The sequence below is a fragment of the Drosophila mojavensis genome, unplaced genomic scaffold, assembly GCF_018153725.1.
Source record: "Drosophila mojavensis isolate 15081-1352.22 unplaced genomic scaffold, ASM1815372v1 contig_74, whole genome shotgun sequence".
In the NCBI taxonomy this organism is placed as follows: domain Eukaryota; kingdom Metazoa; phylum Arthropoda; class Insecta; order Diptera; family Drosophilidae; genus Drosophila; species Drosophila mojavensis.
The window spans coordinates 14,300,899-14,320,637 of NW_025318899.1; the positions used below are offsets into that span (position 1 = coordinate 14,300,899).

At 36.4% G+C, this 19,739-nt stretch overlaps 4 protein-coding genes and 1 long non-coding RNA gene across 7 annotated transcripts in view; 4 read left to right on the top strand and 1 right to left on the bottom strand.

Annotated features, from left to right (window-relative positions):
- Positions 1-17: 17 nt before the first annotated feature.
- Positions 18-800, top strand: LOC6582456 (cytochrome b-c1 complex subunit 8). Its single transcript, XM_002008121.4, has 3 exons — positions 18-120; positions 379-561; positions 619-800. The coding sequence occupies exons 2-3, from the start codon at positions 387-389 to the stop codon at positions 711-713; spliced, it is 270 nt and encodes an 89-aa protein (XP_002008157.1). The 5' UTR covers positions 18-120; positions 379-386; the 3' UTR covers positions 714-800.
- A 259-nt stretch (positions 801-1,059) lies between these two features.
- LOC116804403 lies at positions 1,060-1,658 on the top strand. The gene is made up of 2 exons (XM_032731899.2): positions 1,060-1,401; positions 1,488-1,658. Exon 1 carries the CDS (start codon positions 1,181-1,183, stop codon positions 1,343-1,345), a length of 165 nt encoding a protein of 54 aa, XP_032587790.1. The 5' UTR covers positions 1,060-1,180; the 3' UTR covers positions 1,346-1,401; positions 1,488-1,658.
- Positions 1,659-2,621: 963 nt separating this feature from the next.
- Positions 2,622-3,580, bottom strand: LOC6582457. The gene has a single exon (XM_002008122.4). It carries the CDS (start codon positions 3,407-3,409, stop codon positions 2,759-2,761), a length of 651 nt encoding a protein of 216 aa, XP_002008158.2. The 5' UTR covers positions 3,410-3,580; the 3' UTR covers positions 2,622-2,758.
- A 7,329-nt stretch (positions 3,581-10,909) lies between these two features.
- Positions 10,910-12,719, top strand: LOC122757445. 3 transcript variants are annotated; one of them, XR_006357479.1, is made up of 3 exons: positions 11,092-11,358; positions 12,004-12,340; positions 12,689-12,719. It is a non-coding gene; the product is annotated as an uncharacterized LOC122757445 (long non-coding RNA). The 3 variants fall into 3 exon arrangements; XR_006357478.1 differs by lacking the exon at positions 12,689-12,719 and adding an exon at positions 12,472-12,551 and having other exon boundaries at positions 11,093-11,358; XR_006357477.1 differs by lacking the exon at positions 12,689-12,719 and having other exon boundaries at positions 10,910-11,358; positions 12,004-12,551.
- Positions 12,720-12,814: 95 nt separating this feature from the next.
- LOC6582459 (solute carrier organic anion transporter family member 74D) overlaps positions 12,815-19,739 on the top strand; it is a 28,227-nt gene continuing 21,302 nt past the window's right edge. Inside the window, exon 1 of the mRNA XM_015162460.3 lies at positions 12,815-12,993. The gene's annotated coding sequence lies outside the window, so the exon portion shown is untranslated. The remainder of the gene's footprint in view (positions 12,994-19,739) is intronic.

The window sequence follows — 19,739 nt, forward strand, 5'->3', positions numbered from 1 at the left end:
CTAACAGTTTCATGTCAATTTAACAGATGTTATATAGCACTGTCAGAAGCAGCAGCTGAAGCAAACAGACGTCATCCGAGCGTTTATTCTAATTTAAGGCACAAATTCTGATTTGTCAAGGTAAATAATTAACGTAATAATTGCCAAAAAATTTGCCAAGTGCTGGGCACTATAAATATGACCCATTATTGGCTAGCATAAGTGCAGGCAACTATCCGCTGTTGCAGACGTTCGCAGTGCAAAAATTACATAACCTCTTTGAGGCTAAGTGCAGAATGTTTATAATAACTATTTGTGTTTTTATCCAAATCCTTGTTGGCTTTATATGTGGTTTGTAAACTCAATACCAATAACCCTCTCTCCTCAACATGTCCACAGCTTGAACCATGCGTGTATCTTCGATCCTGAACGGCGCCCATTTCGGCAACCTCGCCAAGGTTCACGGCATTGTCACCTATAAACTGTCGCCCTTCGAACAGCGCGCCTTTGCCGGTGCGATCAGCCATGGTGTACCCAACTTTATGCGCCGCATCCGCTCTAACATCTTCCGTGTGGTGCCACGTACGTTTCTCAGTTAATTTCATTACTTTCTTGATCTAATGATTCGTTCCCTTGCAGCCTTCATTGTGGGCTATTTGATCTTCGACTTGACCGAGCGCAAGCATACAGCTTTGCTGCGTAAGAATCCTGCTGATTATGAGAATGACGAATAAACGAACTGTCCTCCTAGTCGGCGTACATTAGCGAATAGTGATGTTAAGCTAAATAATAAAACAAAACCCACAGTTCATGAGATGCTATTTGATTTTGAGTTTTGTTTCGACTCCTGTGGAGTATGTGGGTGGAATGCATTTAAATTGGAGGTATAGTTGAGATATATTTCATAGCAAGATTTTCTTTGCACTGGATGCATATTTAAATACTTTTAAGCTAATGTTATTTAAATAGTAAATGTTGGATATACACAATTAATTGAAGTTAACAGCTGTTGGCAGCGTTGCCATATATCCAACGAGCTATCGCACATTCGTCAACACTGCTTTAGTAAACACTCAGTTGGAACAGCTGTTTTCCCATACAAAAAAAAAATAGAAGAAGACTTGATTTTGGACACATATAACGCGAGGATAGCTGTAGTTTTTAAATATCGACCAACGTACTTAATATTAGTTATATACATATGGACTGCTGTGGAGGCGAAGTACGCAGCGAAAGCATCTACAATATGCTGCAAGCCTTAGTCGACTCGAAAGTAATCAACGTCCAGTTATTTACCATCGCTGTGGGCATATTCTTTGTTGTGTTGTTGCTGAAAAATAATTTTAGAAGCTTCTCGGGCACATAAGAAAAAGATACACCAAATTGCCACTGCCGAACTTAGTCGCTAATTAATGTAATAATGTAATGTACACAATTTAGCTAAGCATTAATAATAATAATTGAACAGAAAATGTAAAACAGTATTTTTATTTTGTTCTTATTCTTAGAATGGAGCCCGTTGGCAGTGACGTCACACTCGTTGGCTAGGCTAGCGACGAAAGAAACAAACACGTTACGTTAAAACGGCTCAGGGTCATCGTATACCTCTATGCCATATACAAACCTAAATTTTAAGGCAAATATAATGCATACTAATTGTAAATGAAGGCCGATTGAAATTGTTTAGCGCTTTTTAAATTAATGCGTAACGGTCAATTTCATAACAAGTTTTTGAATCACGCTAGACTCAAAGATAAGATTGTACATCAAGTGGAAGTTGTCATGCAATTAACTAATTATCTATTAATAGTTATATTGGAGACTCTGAACTTTTGACCTAGTTCTTTTTGTTTTCTTAATATTCTCATCACTGTCAACTACGCTCAATCAATTTCAATTTGCATTTGGTTTACGTTTGCCACAAATAACTTCAATTGGCCAACGATCGCTTGCTGCTTGCTGCACGCACTTCCTGGTGCAATCGCTGCATTGCCCATTAGAATTCAATAGACGTTCCGAGGCGTGACCTACGTCATTTTTGGACTAGGTGCTGGCAGTATTTATGGGAAATATGCTACGTGCTTATTGGCACAAATTTCGCATTAGGATACACCGACTGCAGCGACGAACAAAGTAAACGTAAACGCTAGCAAGTCTTACTTATTGCTGTCAAGAAAGTCCAATCAAAAGACCAAAACGTGACATTTTTACCATTTGCTCAGCTGCAGAATAAGATGAAATTGTTGTGAATTTAATGAAAATATTGAATACCTAATTTGATGCTCTACATGAACACATGAACAGTTTATTTTTCATCAGATTGAAATATATGTATAAAAGACATGTATATACATATTTTATAATGAATTAGTAAATTAATGAATGAATTAATACATTTTGATGAAATAGGAAGCAGTTAAGTACATAATAATAAAACAAGTATAATTTGTCTTCAATTACATCGCCCCAGAGTCTGATTATACAATATATATTTTCGTGAATTCAGTGCAATAACCTAGGCAACATTGTCACTGAACTTGGAGTAAGGTAAATTCTACGAAATTCCAGCCAACGAATTGCTGACCGAAGTTCCGCTCTGAGCGGAGTATTAATGAATGATAGCCCCCACAAAGAGAATTACATAAACTAGAAGCACTTCACTTTAATACTTTCGATATATCCAATCTGAACATAGAAAATTTACAAACATCAAACAATAATAAATATGAATTTTTTACACAGCTTTCAAGATTAAAGAAAAACAAAAAGACAGATGAAATTATTTGCGCGCCAGCTTGTTTTTTAGTGCTGTGCTCAAACATGAAAAGTTCAATAATTCGTTAGGTTTGCATCTAGATCGAATTACCGAATCCTTTCTCTTTTCTTCACAGCCATCAACGTTCTTTGAAACAATCTTTTGAAGTTGCTGTGGCGCATCACGCAGGGCATTTGGCTCCTTATCCAAATTGTTAATCAACTCAAGAAAGGCAGCATGCTGTTCGTTATAGCGAGATATGATCATATCCCGACGACTGAGCTTTGACTTAAGTTCATTAATGCTCCTCTGTAGCTTGTCCACCTTCTGGGCCTTGGCACTGATGTAGTTCATTTCCATCCGGACGTTCTGTAGCTTAGTCTCCAATAGACCTGCGCTACTCTTCACTTCGCCCATTTGTTTCTTGTATTTGAATCGCGTCCGCTGTATCTGTTCTTCCAAATATGCAATATATAAATCTTGATTGGGAGTGATGGGCCTTTCGCTTCTGCTGCTCGGATTATTCCCATTTTTTACCGAGCTATCCGCACAACCGCTGCACAGCTGGAAGTGAGAATCATGCTTCCGCCAGAGCTCATCCCGCTCCCCCCGTACCATCGCCAACTCATTTCGCAATAGCTGAATCTCCTGTTGCAACCGGGAACACTTGGCCATTTTCGTGGATATTCTACTCTATAAAGTGGTGGACAACACACAAATTTGTTTAACAAAATTTTGCTCGCACTTTTGAGAATTTGGTATAGACCTTTTCAGAATCATAAATTTGAGTTATTAAGCTTAGAAAAGTTAAGAATTTGAAACGAAAGGCAAGACAAATTTCCAAATTATGTTTAATTTGAAAAATATTTGATATGATATATATTACTCATTCAAAATGCATAGATTAGGTACGTGGTTTGGAGAGTATATATTGTCTATAGAAGGGTCTCTCTTATTTCTAAAATCCCATTGAATTTTCTTTGCAGTTCTCATGACCTAGCGAACCGGCTTTAAAGAGAAATATCTGCCGAACCTCGCATAGCAAATGATAAATGCATTTCATAAGCTCTACTCATTCGCAGCTCTACTTATAAAAAATCTTTCCGTTGTTTTTTTTTTACGATAATATGGAAATATCTTTTATAAAATATATGTATGTTCACTTAGCACGTGTCCGCTTATTATAAGTAAATAAAGTCTCTCAAAAGCCATTTATATAGACGGCTACCTAAATTTGTTGTTCAGCTCAATCGCTTGAGCTTTACTTTGCAACTTCTTCGGGTAGCACTCATCGGGGCAAATTACTGCAATTTGATCGAACTTTTCCATATCGCATAATTTGCATCTCAGAGTTTTGGGTTTGTTGTTCTCTTTTAGGCTTTTAGTGCGGGGCGTTTGGGATTTAAGCGTGCCACGCCCATAGCTCTGATGGTGGGCCCCAAGGCGAAAACGTTCAGTCGAGTTCCAATGGCAAAGCAAATACATAAACACACACACACACACACTGTTGCATTTTGTGTACTTTTGGCATTTCGATGTTTCGTTTTTTTGTTTGTAAGCATAATTTGTATTTTTCGCCTCGAGATGCCGCACATTTGATAAGGGTTATCGATACGCTGTCCGCCGGACCGTACCCAGATGCTTATTATGTGTTTTTTTTTTTTTGGTGATTTTTAATACCCTTTAAGCATTTGCTTGCATTAAATGGCTATCGCAGGATTCATCTTTAGCTGGATGGCAATGGGACTTCTGTGCGATTCTCATGAAGGGTGAAGCGAGTTACATGTCTTTCGGAAACTCTTTAGTATGGAGAAATTAAGTATTTTAGAGAGCCCATAATTAACTTCTTTATGCAAGCAATGCAGGGTATCTTCAAGTTGTTTACTTCCCAAGAGAGAATCATTTTCAAATTGTCTTTAAAGCTGTAATTAATTTGCGATGCTGCTTATTGTGGCACATGTACACATATAAGGATATATAAAGGCTTTATGACATAAGTATGTTCGCCTGCCTTTTAAAGAGAGATGAGAATAGCATTGAGAACATCCGATTGCACTGGGCGTTAAGTAAAAAGTAAATCAAATGACATAAGCCAGTTATTTACCATTTATACAAATATCTATGTATGTTTATAATGCATTCATATTTCATTTGGAAAGCAAATTCTGCCTAACTGCGATGATATCACATAATTTAATATGAGGCGAGCCCTTTCGAGCTCAATGTCAAGGTCTTTCTGAATCAAATGCGGCTTGTTTTTTTTTTTTTCTCTTCTTTTTATTTTGCTTGATTTCTCAATTTGACAAAAAACTTTGTTTCCCACTTGAGCAATTTGCATAAATTCAAGGTCAGTCGCACAATAAAGATCCAGACATGATTTGTGTGATATGCATACGTGTGTGTGTGCGAATGTCTGTCTGTGTGTGTATCTTTGTGTGTGTGCCTGTCTATCGTTTTTTTTTTTTTTTTGGCAAGTTGTGTGTCAGATTGTGTGGCAAAATTCAACTGTGCATAATATAGAGAGGCAAAAGATTAAAAAACATTTCCAAAATATTTTCTAAATTATTTGAGAATTGAAAATTAGAATTACTAAAGTTTCTTAAAAGAAAATTCAAAACTATGTTATTAATATATATTGATTTTAACTACTTAATAAATAATGAGAGATGAATATTTAGAGAGATGTACGTTAATTTTTTTTTATTTTAATAGAAATATATATAAACAATTTAAAAACTTAATGAGAAATTCCATAATATATATTTAGCAAATATTTTACTAAACTTTTGTATTAAAATAAAATTAAAAAAAAAAGTGATAAACTAATAGAAAGCCAAGTTCTCACCCATTATTTCTATAAATTTATACTCTTTTCAACATACTGCAATTTGGAAGTCATCTAGAGTCATCAGAAAGTCTATTCGAAATTCACACGACTTGAAGCACTTTTGATTTCGCTTGGGCCCAGCCGACGACAGGGCAGACGAGCCATGTGCCGAAAACTGATATCAAATGCAAAATCCAAACAATAAACCTAAGCAGAAAAAAATAATAATAAAAACTTGACTAACATCTACAGAAGGAAGAAGAAGAAGAAGACGGGGAATAAGACGAAAGAATGGCTAAGGACGCAGCCGCAGACAAAAAGCAGACAAGGCGAACCCAATTTCCAGACAGAGACGAGCAACCAGAAACAAGGAAGAGGGCGAGACAGAGACAGAGACAGAGATGGATATGGATATGGATATGGAGAGAGGGACAGAGACAGCTGAAAGCTTGAGGCAGCGTCTGTCTGGGTTTTTGGGTCTGTTGACGACGTAGACGTAATCTAGACGCCTTTTGTTTGCACACAGAAAAAAAGAAGCAAAACAACAACAACAACAACAAACCAAACCAAAAACAACAAACAAAAGCATAATAAAGGGCAGCAGAGTGAAGGCTGTGTTAGCTTGTTGAGAGACAGAGGGCGTGGCATCTGATCAAGTGCGCTACTTAGTAGTAAAAGGCTGTGGAAGCAGAAGCACTTCAATTTTACGCAAATTGTGTTTCATTTGAGCTGCAGACAAGACTTTGATATGGTGTTTATACCTATATACACATATACATATATATTTCATAATTGCTGTGAGAGTCGATTGCATTTGATTTAATTCGATTGCTAGACACCAGACATTACGAAACAAAAATGTCGCAAGTGTCGCCAATGTTTGGGGCTTTGCAGTGCGCAATGCTTAGTAATTTGGCAAGCAGCGGTAAGGCACCGCAGAATACTCTACAATTATCTGAAATTCTATTTAATAAATAAATAAAAATTGAGTATATTGTCTAAAAACAAGTAGTAGATTGACTTAATTAATTTGATAGTAGAAGTAGGGCCATATTGTATGAATTGACGAGGTAGTAGTAATAGTAGGAATTGTGGAGTTAGTAGTGATAGTAAAAGTAAATTAAAAAAATAGCAGTGGCTGTAGTAGTTGTAGAAATTGTGAGGTTTGTAGTAATAGTAGTGATAGTAAAAGTAATTTAAAATAGCATTAGCTGATAATAGAGTAAACTAAACTTGAAATGGTAGATAGTAGTAGGAAATTAAAATAGTAGTAATAGATAATAGTAGTAAATTAAAAGAGGTGAAGCATTAGCAACAGTTATAGTAGTATATAGTAGTATAATAGTAGTAATATTTTGCAAATAGTAGTAGTAATGAATAATATATATACTAGCAGTAGAAGTGGGAGTACACAGTGGTATTACCAGTAATAGTAGTAGTTTTAGTATTATTTACTAGCATAATAGCAGTAGTAGTATTCGAAAAAGTAGTATGCTTATAGCTAGAGCTACCAACATACTGCACACACAGCCAATACACCCCTTTACAGAGTCTAAACAGTGTATCTTTCTACTACGAAATTAGGAAAAAAAAATGCAATTTGCGTGTCAGACATATTTGATTGGATTTCATTAAACAGGTTGTCGTTGCCATTTGCTAAATGCTTCGAAATAAATATTAGTTAAGAAATGGTTTGACAAAATACATGTGCGAGTGTGAACATATACATACATACATATGTACATATATGTATGTAGGAGACACCCAGTGTGCACACTGGTACGCAACAAGTAATTCATCTACACAACATCTACATCAAATTGACTTTAAAATTGATTTTTTGTTTTTATGTAAGGGAATGAAATATGCAACAGTTCTTAGAATGCCCCAGACTCCACGAAATGGGGGTAAAGACCTCGCCACCCCCTTGCTCTCTCTCTCTCTCTCTCTCTCTCTCTCTCTCTCAGGTCTCTTGACATTAGCTTTGCAAATTTTGCACTTTTGGCGACGCTTTTCAATCATGAATTGGGCAACAGACATCCGCTCCACAGCACAACATTTGCGAATTCCAAACGCTCTGATCCCAATATATGTTTCTATATACATATATGAACAGAGCAATCCAATTATTTCTGATATTTGTGTAGACAGACTTCCAAATGCAGCCAAATGAAACAGAACTTTAAAAAAATAAAAGCAAACTTCAATTTCCAACAGGCCCACTCCTTCTCTCACTCTCTCGCTCTCGCTCTCTGAGAGAAGATTGGCGGGGGGACTTATTAAAAGTGAACAATGAGAATGCATGGAAACAAGAATAAACATGTATGTAAGCTGTAGTCGAGCATAATCGAGAGTTTAATACTTGTCCATGGAAAACACCAAACTTATGGATTGCAGGAGATCAGACCCAAGTGTCAGTTCTTGTTGCTACGCCCAGATTGACCAGCACTTTACAAACAAATCAATATACCCGTATTCACATCGCAAACGGGTATTAAGACAAACAAACACAAAGTTTGTTATGTTGCGCAAGGCGCAGCCCAAGTAACGCCCTCAATGACTGCAAAAAGGGGGCGGGGCAGAGGTAGTGGGGGCCTGGTGGGCTTTGGTATGGACACACTGGCAGCAAAATGTTATTGACCCGCCGCATGAATCCGTTAGCGAACGCAGCCAAAAAACGCAACTCCACCCGAGCCTGGAATTCTTATTAAGATCAATCAGCTAAATGTCGGTTTTATGCTTAATGCTTATGATTCACACGGCCAAAGAGCACCGAAATCGAAAAACGAAGAGCAGTAAAGATAAAAAACAATAACAACAACAAAGCAACAACTGGAGCTGATCAAAAAATATATATGTGAACGAATGAATATCCTTGCAGGGAGTAAATCGATTGAAAATAAAAATTAATTTTAGGGACTTATTTATAGATTTGTAAAAAAGAAACTTAAGTAAATTAAAGAATATATACATAAATTTAAAAAAAATATAAATATTACAATATATGTATATGCGAATATGGCAAATATTAAACTTTAATCAATTATTTTTCGGAATTCTTTGAATTTCATGCGGCCTTCCGAATTAGCTAAACGAATAATAATTCAAGTACATGCCATATATAATACCATTTCATCAATATTTCACACACGCCACTCTACAAATTGTCTGTGCCAGCTAATATACCCCATGGCCTGCTCTGCCCACATAACCAAGAGATGCGCAACAAACTTTTTCAGCAATCCTTTTACAAAGTTGTCGGCAAATTTTTATGCTGAGAAATTGAGTTTTGCTTAATTAGTCATGGCAGCGCTTGTATGTATATATAGGCAGACATATGTATATGAAAGTTAGCAGGAGTTGAAATATACATATACACATATGCTTATTTATGTATGTATGTTTGTGTATGTTTATAACAGTTGCATATATAGAAAGGCAATTCTAAATGCTGCCTTATCAGGAATGACATACATTGTGGGCGAGCAGATAAGAAGACACAGCTTCAGCAGGCACTCAGTCACGCCCACTCTCTCGCTCTCTCTCGTACATACTCTATGCTACTCTCTCTCACTCTCTCTGCCACTAGTTAATAAAAGTTTTGGATACATATAAAGTCTGTAGCTCTCTGGTTCCGCGAGTTGCGCTCGCTTGGCCTACGTGAGAAATTTGGGAATTCTGATCAGCTGAATGAGGAAAAAAAAGTATCTTTCGAATATTCCGAAATATGTTAACGTTTACACATCAAACAAAATACAAAAAAAATGAAGTGAACTGCAGATAAGCCCAGCCATGGTCGTCAATACAGCAAACATAAATTTTTATTGAAAATTTCTTGTATTATTTGCTTGCCGTTTGTTGACAAGCTGAAACAGTTACACAAATACGCACGCACATACACACAGATACAGATACAGATACAAATACAGTTACACTTACAGAAACAGATACTGATACACTACCTACACTTACCGTTATATCTACTGGCAGAAGAAGGGTGCGATGTTGTTTTTATATTTTAATCGGAATCCAATCTAAATAGAGCTTAGACTCATCAATTATAGCAAATTGAATGTTATTTTCAATTGGTTGTTGTTATTTGGTTGTTGTTGTTGTTGTAAGAGTTCAATGAACACTTCGAGGTGAATGCAATTGCAATTGCAATGCATCGATCGAAGCGTGTTTAACTCGTTTGCGGCTCTGACATGTCACGTAATTAACTGTGCCCAGTCTGCCAATAAGTTAGTGTTAGACATATATAGCTATACATATAGAGAAACTACTCCTAACTATACTATACTATACTGTACTATATCATATATACGTTTACATATGGAGTAGCGTCGCATGATTATTGCCTTGGTTTCAATTCACTTTGATCATTCATTAAATGCACTCAAATACACTCATGAACGTCCAAATGTCTATCTGTCTGTCTGCCTGTCTATCTGCCTTCTGGTCGGCCTTGCGCTCAATGTGTAATTGATATGCAAGCTTTTACATATACATAAATGAATATGTTGCTATCTATATCTACATATGTTAAATAACATAAAAAAAAGAAAATATGTAGAAAGCAAATTTTGAGTATATTGTTTTGGCTTAAAGGAAAAACACTCTGAAGAAGTAAATCACAGAAGAAGTAAATTACAGCCTTATATATATTTAGCTAGAAAGCTTATCTCTTCAGATTTCCATAAACGAATTTTCATCAATATATTTAGTCGTAATCCACCCTAAATCTGTTTGGCCAACTCGTTGGCTTAAACTTCATACGCAAATAATCCAAAAAAGTATTCAGTTCAAATTAATTGTAATATCTTTTATGAAATTAACATCTATCTTATCTGTATTAAGCCATAAACGAAATTCTAAAATCTTGTTTCGCTGTGGTCTTTTATTTTTGCCGCTTATTTCTTTGTTTTTCCCGTTTTGGTTTCGGTTTTGCCTTCTTCAGTCAAATTTAAACTAATGGCCGAGCATTTAGATTGATGTGTGAGACTTTGTTGCGGGTCTTCAACATGTGGATTCCATCATCCATCATCAAAAGCTCATCAGGCTACTAGTGTTGAAAAAAGGACGCATTGCTTTTGAGCGCTGATATATCTTAATGATCGGCTGCCCTAGCCAAGGGAATTTCTTAATGTGACGATGACGTCAGTGTTGAAAGCAAAAGCTGCACATTGCAAGCTTTTCGCTGGGCCAAAGCTTACTAGTAGCCCAATTAGGAAAATTAATAAGCTCAACAGCTGTCAGAGATACGCAGATAATAATAAAAATAGATAAAAAGAAAATAATAAAATGTATGTATGCAAAGTAAACAAATGCCTAAAGAACAACTGGGCCGAGCCTGGACGGTCGCCCACACCCATAACAGAGAGGCGAGAGCTTTAACAGAGCGCTGTTAAGCTGTAACAGTCGGTGCAAATGCAAAGAGCGCCAAAGTCGCTGCGCTGTCGCAGCTGACTGCGAGCTGCGACGTCGACTGTGGCAGCGGCAGCAGCTGTTTGGGGCCAAGCGAAAAAGTTTTTTTCGAGCACTTCGGTTCAGTTTGGACTTGCCTTTGACCGCGTGCGGACGGCGATGCCAGCGAGTTGTTGTTTTGTCGGCTTCCACTGACACTCTGTGCAGTGTCTCTCTGTCTGTGTGTGTGAGTGCGTGTGCCTGTGCGTTTGTCTCCCCTACGTTTATCTCTTGCATGAGTGCGGGCGCCACTCTCTGCGTGTGTGTGTGTGTGTGTGGGGTACCCGCAGCGACTGCGACGGCGACGGCGACAGCGGCAGAGACAGCGACAGCGGTAATACTTACTTACATATTTACACTTGATGTGTTTTTATTTATATGCGGCTTCGCCTGCTCAACGGCGCTCTGCGGTGTGTGCTGTGCGCTGTTTTGTATATTTTGTGCGTCTGTATCTATGCATATATGTTTGTATGTAGCTTAATACTTATTTTCGTTTTTGTTTGTCTGTCGCTCGTCGAAAAACAACAATGTAGGTCGTGCATATTGAATATATGCAAATAAAACAGACGTATTGAAACAGGCGAGCGCTAGCACCAAAAGCTACTACGTTTTTTTTCTTGTGGCCCCATCTACTACTATTTTATAATAATAAATACAAAACACAAACATTCACACACACACTCGAGCGAATAGAGACTGAAACGCCGACGCATAGCGCCTACGGCTGCGATAACAGCAACAGCGCCGCCGCCGCCACCCCCGAAGAGAGCGAAAAACGTGAAATACCCAAAAAATTCACTCTCGCTGCGCTGCTCGCAGCCGGCGAACGCTCTCATTTTAGGTGCAGCCAGCTGCGGCAGCGGCTGTGGCAGTGGCAGCGACCGTTTGGCAGCGTTCTAATTGCGTGCGCGTCGCTGTTGCTGTTTGCGGCGACGGCGCTGTTATCTGTAGCTGGCTGACGATCGTGTGTATCTTTAAGATATACCAACAGCAACAGTAACACCAACACCAACAGCTACAGAGACGGCTACACCAATACCAATGCGAGCCAGCAACAGCGGCAGCGCCGCATTCGTGTGTATCTTCTTGTTGTCTGTTTGTCGTATAAATTGAGCCGCACTTTGCTTATTCTCGAGTTTTTGCCGCTCAGACGTCGTCGTTGTAACTGCAAGCGCTGCGCAGCGAACGCGTCGCGTTTTATCAAAAACAAAAAAGAAAATAACAAAATACAAAGAACATATAGTACTTTCGAAACTGTATTGGCCATATAAAACAAAATAAAATAAAAAAGAAGCAAAATCATGAAACGCTAAAAAGTAAGCAATTCCTTCAATGAAAAATAAAATGTATCTGAAATATATATGTACGTAGCTGAAAGATACAAGTGCAACACAGAAAACACCCAGCACAAAAAATATTTCAAAGCGAAAAATTGTTTTATTTTTAGAACGAAATACGAAATATACGTTGAACTGAGAGTTTCCCCCAGAAAATGAAATAAATATTTGAGAATTCATTAAATCTGTTGGAAATTTACGATTTTTATAAAAAAGAATCAAAATAAAAAAAAAATACAAATAAAAACACGATAAAATATGTTAAACAAATTAAAGTGAAATACGAAAAAAAAAATTAAATAATAATAAAAAATTTCAATCCCTCAGCAGCAGAATTTAAATTTTTTTGTTTCCCCCATTATATGTGCAATTACTAAATAAATTATAATCAACAACAAAATACGAAAAAACAAATTAAATTGTGTGAATAAAAAACAACAACAACAACAACAGCAACAGATCGTACAATATTGTGGGCAGTCAGAGAGAGAGAAAGAGGAAGTGAGCAAGAGAGAACGAGATAGGAGAAAGAGAGAGAGAGAGAGAGAGAAATTACACGCATATATTGCGTAGCAAAAGTTCTGAATGAAAAAATCGAGTCATACGGGCGGACCGAGCCACAGGCGATAAATGTAAGTACAGCTGAAAATGTATATAAGCAATAGGCATACAGATATCAAACATTAATATACATAGTATATATACACGCATACACATTCACATATATATGTATAAATATTTGTACATTTAGTATCATCGAATTAGCGTAGCTTTATGGCATAGAAATTAACTTAAACTGGTTTCTGTGCGTGCAAAGGCATGAATTAAAAATTTATTATAGTTTATATCTGGTAAATATAAATTTATAAATTCTAATGGATACATAGATGGTAAAAGTGAAAAAGAAAAGTTCTATAAAAATTTAAAAATAATAAAAATTACTAAAAAAAATATTACTAAACTTGTGAACTCTATGAAACCAAATGTTCATGAAACAAAAACATTTTAGCCTCGTTTTTCACTTATCAAAATAGAGTTGAACATTATTTTCAATGGATGAATTGAAATACATATTTAGCACTACTTTACCATCATATTGTTTTCTAAACAATTTATAAAATTTTATAGACTGTTACCAAATAGTTTAAAGAACTCTGAACAAGCGCATCTCGTAGATATTATGCTGAATGGAAATTTGGTGTTTTGATTTTATTTGTCTTCCCAGGCGCCAGAGAAAGTGAAACATGTAGTTTTGAAAGAGTGTGTGTATTATATGTGTATATATACGTGTATGTGTGTATATGTTTGTATGGAACGCAGATGCCGTCGGTCCACAACCAAAAATTATACGCCGTATTGAGTGAAATCGTAATGAGTTAAGAAATTTTTTCTTAATCGCGCGACTGTCCCTTTTTTCGTACAGCCGATAAGAAAAATAAAGACACAACAATTTATATATGCACAGCAATTCGAAAAGCAATGTAAAGCAAAGCCAAGCAGGCACAGAACATCAAAAACATTCCATTTTCGTTTTCTTGTCTCGTTTTGTTGTTTCTTTTGTTGTTTTTTATTGTAATTACAAGCCGGCGCAGGCAGAAGCTACAAAAATAACGTGTAAAAGGCAAAATAAATACGCACAGATAAAGATACAAATACACGGATGCAGCTACAGATACTACATATGTGTGCAAACAAATATAATATATGAGGATACAGATAAAGATACTGAATCCAGATACGTATACTTTATTCAGATAATGATTCATTTTGAAACTGATATAGTTTAAAAGACAGGTTACTGTTATTGGCAAAACTATGCGGAGATACATCTACAAATGAATCTATAGATACACATCGAAATTTAGTTAAACTATACAGATAAAGATATATCTGCGATATGCATATTCAAATATAATTTCAGATATAACTACAGATTTATCTACGGATGCACATGCAGATACATATATATCTATAAATGAACGGATACAAATGCAACAATAGATATGAAGATACACAGATATAGATACGCATTTGCAGAAACTGTTAACGTTATAGATACAGGTACAAAGATAGGGTAACAGATACATATACAAAAAGATATTAATATACAGAGGCAAAGATACAGGCATAGATACAGATACAGATACAGATACAGATACAGATACAGATACAGATACAGATACAGATACAGATACAGATACAGATACAGATACAGATACAGATACAGATACAGATACAGATACAGATACAGATACAGATACAGATACAGATACAGATACAGATACAGATACAGATACAGATACAGATACAGATACAGATACAGATACAGATACAGATACAGATACAGATACAGATACAGATACAGATACAGATACAGATACAGATACAGATACAGATACAGATACAGATACAGATACAGATACAGATACAGATACAGATACAGATACAGATACAGATACAGATACAGATACAGATACAGATACAGATACAGATACAGATACAGATACAGATACAGATACAGATACAGATACAGAGATAAACATACAGATACAACATACAAATACATACATGTAAAGCCACAGCTACAGGATGCAAATATTTATATACGCATAAAACAAGACAAAGGCGAAATAAAGCGCACACACGGACAAACAGAGAGAGAGAGAGAGAGAGAGAGAAAACAGTAAAAGAAAAAGTGCATAAATAAATTCTTAAGTGCAGCATGCATAAAAATGCAACCAGTCGAAAATCAATAAAAATTCCATTTAAATTAATGTAAATGTTTATATTACAACTCTGTGAAATGTTTTACTGTATTTTTTTTTTCGCCATATTGTTGTTTGACTCTGAGTAAATTTCACTTTTTAGCAATTTGCCCAAAAAATAAGAAGAAAGAAATGAGATTTTAATAAAAAGAAAGCCAGAGATTAAACGCTTACATGTTGGTTCTGCACAAATATGACCCACATCGAGGACATTATCATTAATTTGTTTAAAGATTAAAGATTTCAATTGCAGGAAGATATAAGTACATAATGCAAATGCTTAAATAGATAAAGAATCATTTTTATCTTGATAAGGAAAATTAAAATCTTTAGAATTTTATTTTTGTATTAATATATTTTTTTTATACTTATATATCTATATATAAATTTATCTATTTAATATTTTTAATTTAATTTTATTAATTTATTTTTTTTAACATTATTATTATTATTATTTTTTTTTTTCTTTTGGGAGAAAGTAAACGTAATTGTTTATGGAACATATACGCTGCATACAAATCTATCTCATTATTATATGGCCATTTTTTTTATATATATTTTTTTTTTAAATAGAGAAATTTTTGTAGTCTTCAGGCTGCTGCAATATTTCAGTCTAGCTGATGTCTAGCATAAATAATATAAACCGGCATTTGCCCAGCACACAAACTAGAAATTACTTTTATATAAATTAAATTACTTTTGTTTTTTGGCCATTGCCAGCCAGCGTCGACTTGGCGTTTGCTGAGAGCCAGGCAAGAGCAACAACAACATTTGAGCCCCGAAATTCCACCTGTAATAACGTCGCAGAAAAGAGCTAAAGCAACAAAATCGAGAATTGAGCAGCAGACGCGAAACACGAAATCGAATGAATAAAAACCAGATTTACTACTAATTTAAATTCTTGGCATACAAAAACAAAATTCTAAATAAATAAAAAGAAACAAAAGCGACAACAACGACAACAACGCGAACAAAGCCAACAACAACTTTAAATTGAGTTTGGAAACGCAGCGAAATGGCTTTATTGGCAAAACATATTAACTGGCCCTTATAGAGCGCCAGAGAGAAAGAGAGAAAGAGAGAAAGAGATAGAGTACTCTCCCTCTCTCTCTGTTCTCCATTTCTTTCTGTATTTGTGCGTGACAAATGCTGCGAATTTCCGCTTGGCTAGCCGGCCGCTTCCTTTCCACTTGCTATTTATAAACTATTTAAGACATTTTACTCGACAACATTAAAAAACATTTTGTCTCAATTTATAATGGAAAATAAATAAAACTAAATTTTAGTTGAGTGTTTAGCGAGCACGTGCATTGAAAACTCTGTGGGCCCTGCGGCAGGGGCAGAGGCAGTGGCAGGGGCAGCAGCAGCGGCAGCCCCCAAAAATGGAAATGAAACAAACTAAATTATGCATGATGTCGTGGTAATATGTTAATTTGTGAATAAAAACACCAAAGCGGAGATCTTAAAATGCGGCATTAATTATGCATTTGTTTAAAAGCGTATCAGAATGCCGCAAGCTATGACCAAACTTTATCGTCTCACAGAGACCGATGCGATGTATGCAAAAACCTCGATTCGATTTGAAAATTGAAAGTTGGCCCCGAAACACGCTTCCAATTCGATGCTTTTTATGCTGCTGCTTGTTGTTGTTGTTGTTCAGTTTTTTTCTAAGCTCGTGGGGCGTGTTTTGTTACAAGAAAAGCTATTGAGGGAAATTGAGAGTTATATACCATAATATTAATATGAAAGATCTGTAAAAGTTACATTTAAGCACTTGACAACAAAGCCATAACACTTGAAGTGTTTATTTATGTTTCGGACTCACTCATCCACTTATCAGAACAGCTTCGATTCCCAGGCTTGTCACATTATTGTCTATGTTGATCCATTTTCAGTTCGTTTCATTTCCACATAGTTTTGCAGCCCTGGTTAATTTCATGGCAATTGCAAAGCTGAAACTACGCAGCACTTGTCGGCATCAGCTAAGATAGCAACAATGTATGGATGAGGCTGCGTGCTAAAGGAACACACACACACACACACTTGTTTATGTGTGTATTGCGTGCTCTAAGTGATTTCAAAATATGCCACAAGACGAGCAGCTCGGCAGCCCATCGATAACTGCCACACCCTCCACAGCCACAATTGCCCCTCTCTCCCTCTCTCTCTCTTTCTCTCGCTCCCTCTCTCTTTCTGCCACTCGTCTGCTCACAGTCACACGCATCTGTATCTTGTTTTGCTCGCATCGCGTCTTTAGCAAGTGATTTCAATTTAATTGACAGTCCTTGAACTTGACTTAAAGGCAAACACAACAGCAACAACAACAACAACATCTGCAACAACCGGCATTTCAATGTGCCCCACAGCCTCCCTCTTGATCCGGCTGCTGTTTCATGCTCCATCGTCTTCATCTCCATTTCCAGCTCCAGCTCCCAGTTCCCAGCTCCCAGCTCCAACTGCTGCTCGCAGAACTCTCTGGCAAATGTCAAAAGCTCTTGCTGTTTCTTTCTGACTTCCATGAAATTCTACGATCTATTAAAAAAATAAAAACAAAAACTTTCGTGCTAAAAAAATAAAGAATAACAACATTTTTTGTTATTTGTGCGTGCGCTATGCTCTCTCATTGTTGTTGTTGTTTTTGGTATTTCTTTTTCTTATTCTTAATTTATACGTATTCAAACGACTTGGCGGGTTTTTTTCCAGATACTCTAAGGATAGGCATATGAGCTATGAGCTAACTCTTTCATATATATTATTAAAAAAAATATTTATTTGGAAATATTTTATATTTATTATATCTTATCCACATTTATCCATTTAGAGTCTTTAAAGACCCTCTACTTAAATTTTCTTATATGTATTCTCGATATAAATTTAACTAAGATCTTTTATGCAATACGCATCTAGAACACTTAAGAAAGAGCATTCAATGTCTGTCTGAATTTATTTTTTAGTCGCTCGTTTTTGCATTTTCATGTTTTGCTATTAGTTGACGAACTTGAAAAGCAAATAATAAAGACAGCCAAAGAGTGCTATACAGAGAGAGAGAGAGAGAGAGAAAGAGTGCAAAAGAAAGGGTGAGCGATAGTGAGTGAAAGAGAGACAAATACTGAGACAGAGAGAGAGAGACCGAGAGAACAGAGGCGTGGCTGCTTTATTCACGACTTTTAAACAATAACGAAATAATTTTTTGTCGTCATATTATTTTTGCCAAAAAATAAATCTTCAGCAATATAAAGACAAAATGTAGCTAGCGACACGTAGATGACTGTAATATATATAATTTATATTGAAGGCATGCGTGCGCCACGCATTTTTCATGGATCAGACATCAAAGCATGTATATAGCTATAAAGATATAGATATAGGTGGATATAGATATATATATATATATATAAATATATATAGACACGGTTCAGCACCCAAGTAGCGAGCATTTCATTCAGTGCGCGTCAATGAATGTGGCTGTGTTTGTGCTTCTGTGTGTGTGTGTGAATGGGCTTTAAGAAAAGGTTGCCCCGTGTGGAGCGCGCCTCCAGCTTGAGCAGGCTTATAAAAATTCAATTATGACTCGGCAAACTTGGCAACACGTGTCGATTTTCTATTTCGATAGGTTCGTTGGCAGCTCGATGAGAAATACATAGACAGGTATTGTGAAGCTCTCCCTCCCTCTCCCTTTCTCTCTCTCTCTCTGTAAAGTATACGCCCCGTGGGCTTATAAAAAAGAATTAAAGAAACAAAAATCAAAATACAAAGCGCACGCAGCGCGAAGATAAATAGCCACAGGTGACAAAACGATATTCAAATGCATAACTTGATATTCAATAGATAAGCTGATCCAGAGCTCGTATAATAAAAGTAAATGAAACCCACTCAGCTAAAAGTGTGAGTGTGTGGCTGTGTGTGTGAGTGTGTGGCTCTGTGTGTGAGTGTATCTGTGTGCTCGTGAGCTGAAATAAAAACTTTCACCCGCAAATGATCTATGAACACAAAAGTCAAAGACTTTCGCATTCAAATCGATGAAGCCAGTAGCCAAATGCCTTCAAGTACGCACATCTAATTGCGCTCACAAATGGAAAATGGAAAATGGAAAAAGCCCCAAAAATAAACTACAATGAAATCAAACTGATTAGAAATCCGCGCTCGTCCATAAGAACTTGCAGTTTACTTTCACAAAAGCCAAATTCAAGTTCAGGGCAACATCCTATGCACACGCATACGCACACACACTCACGCACCCACATATCTATGACGTTTTCTATCATCATTAGACATCGATAAGTAAAAGTTCTCTTTCTGCACAGTCTCTCCGAAAAGTGCGTGTGCAGGGGGGAGGGGCGGAGCGGGCAGGCAAGATTGTGTGGGCGCTCACCGTCCATAATATTTTGATTTCTTTTTGTGTGTCAATGAACTCGACTGAACTAAATTCTTTTTTTTTTATGCTGCTAGTTTTATTGGCTCTTTGTTTTAGACCCATTTAATTTTCGTTTATTTTCATTTCTATTTCTATTTCTATCTTTTTTTTTTGTGCGTGCCTTATCGCAATGGCAATGTTGCGTAGGCCATGCGGGAATGCGTTTAGAAAAGAAAAGTTATGACAAATTCGCCTATAA

Coding starts and splice junctions, on each gene's coding strand:
- LOC116804403 (XM_032731899.2), top strand. CDS start 1,181: ATGGACTGCTGTGGAGGCGAAGTACGCAGCGAAAGCATCTACAATATG.
- LOC6582457 (XM_002008122.4), bottom strand. CDS start 3,409: ATGGCCAAGTGTTCCCGGTTGCAACAGGAGATTCAGCTATTGCGAAAT.
- LOC6582456 (XM_002008121.4), top strand. CDS start 387: ATGCGTGTATCTTCGATCCTGAACGGCGCCCATTTCGGCAACCTCGCC. Junction 562..618: donor CATCTTCCGTGTGGTGCCAC/GTACGTTTCTCA, acceptor GTTCCCTTGCAG/CCTTCATTGTGGGCTATTTG.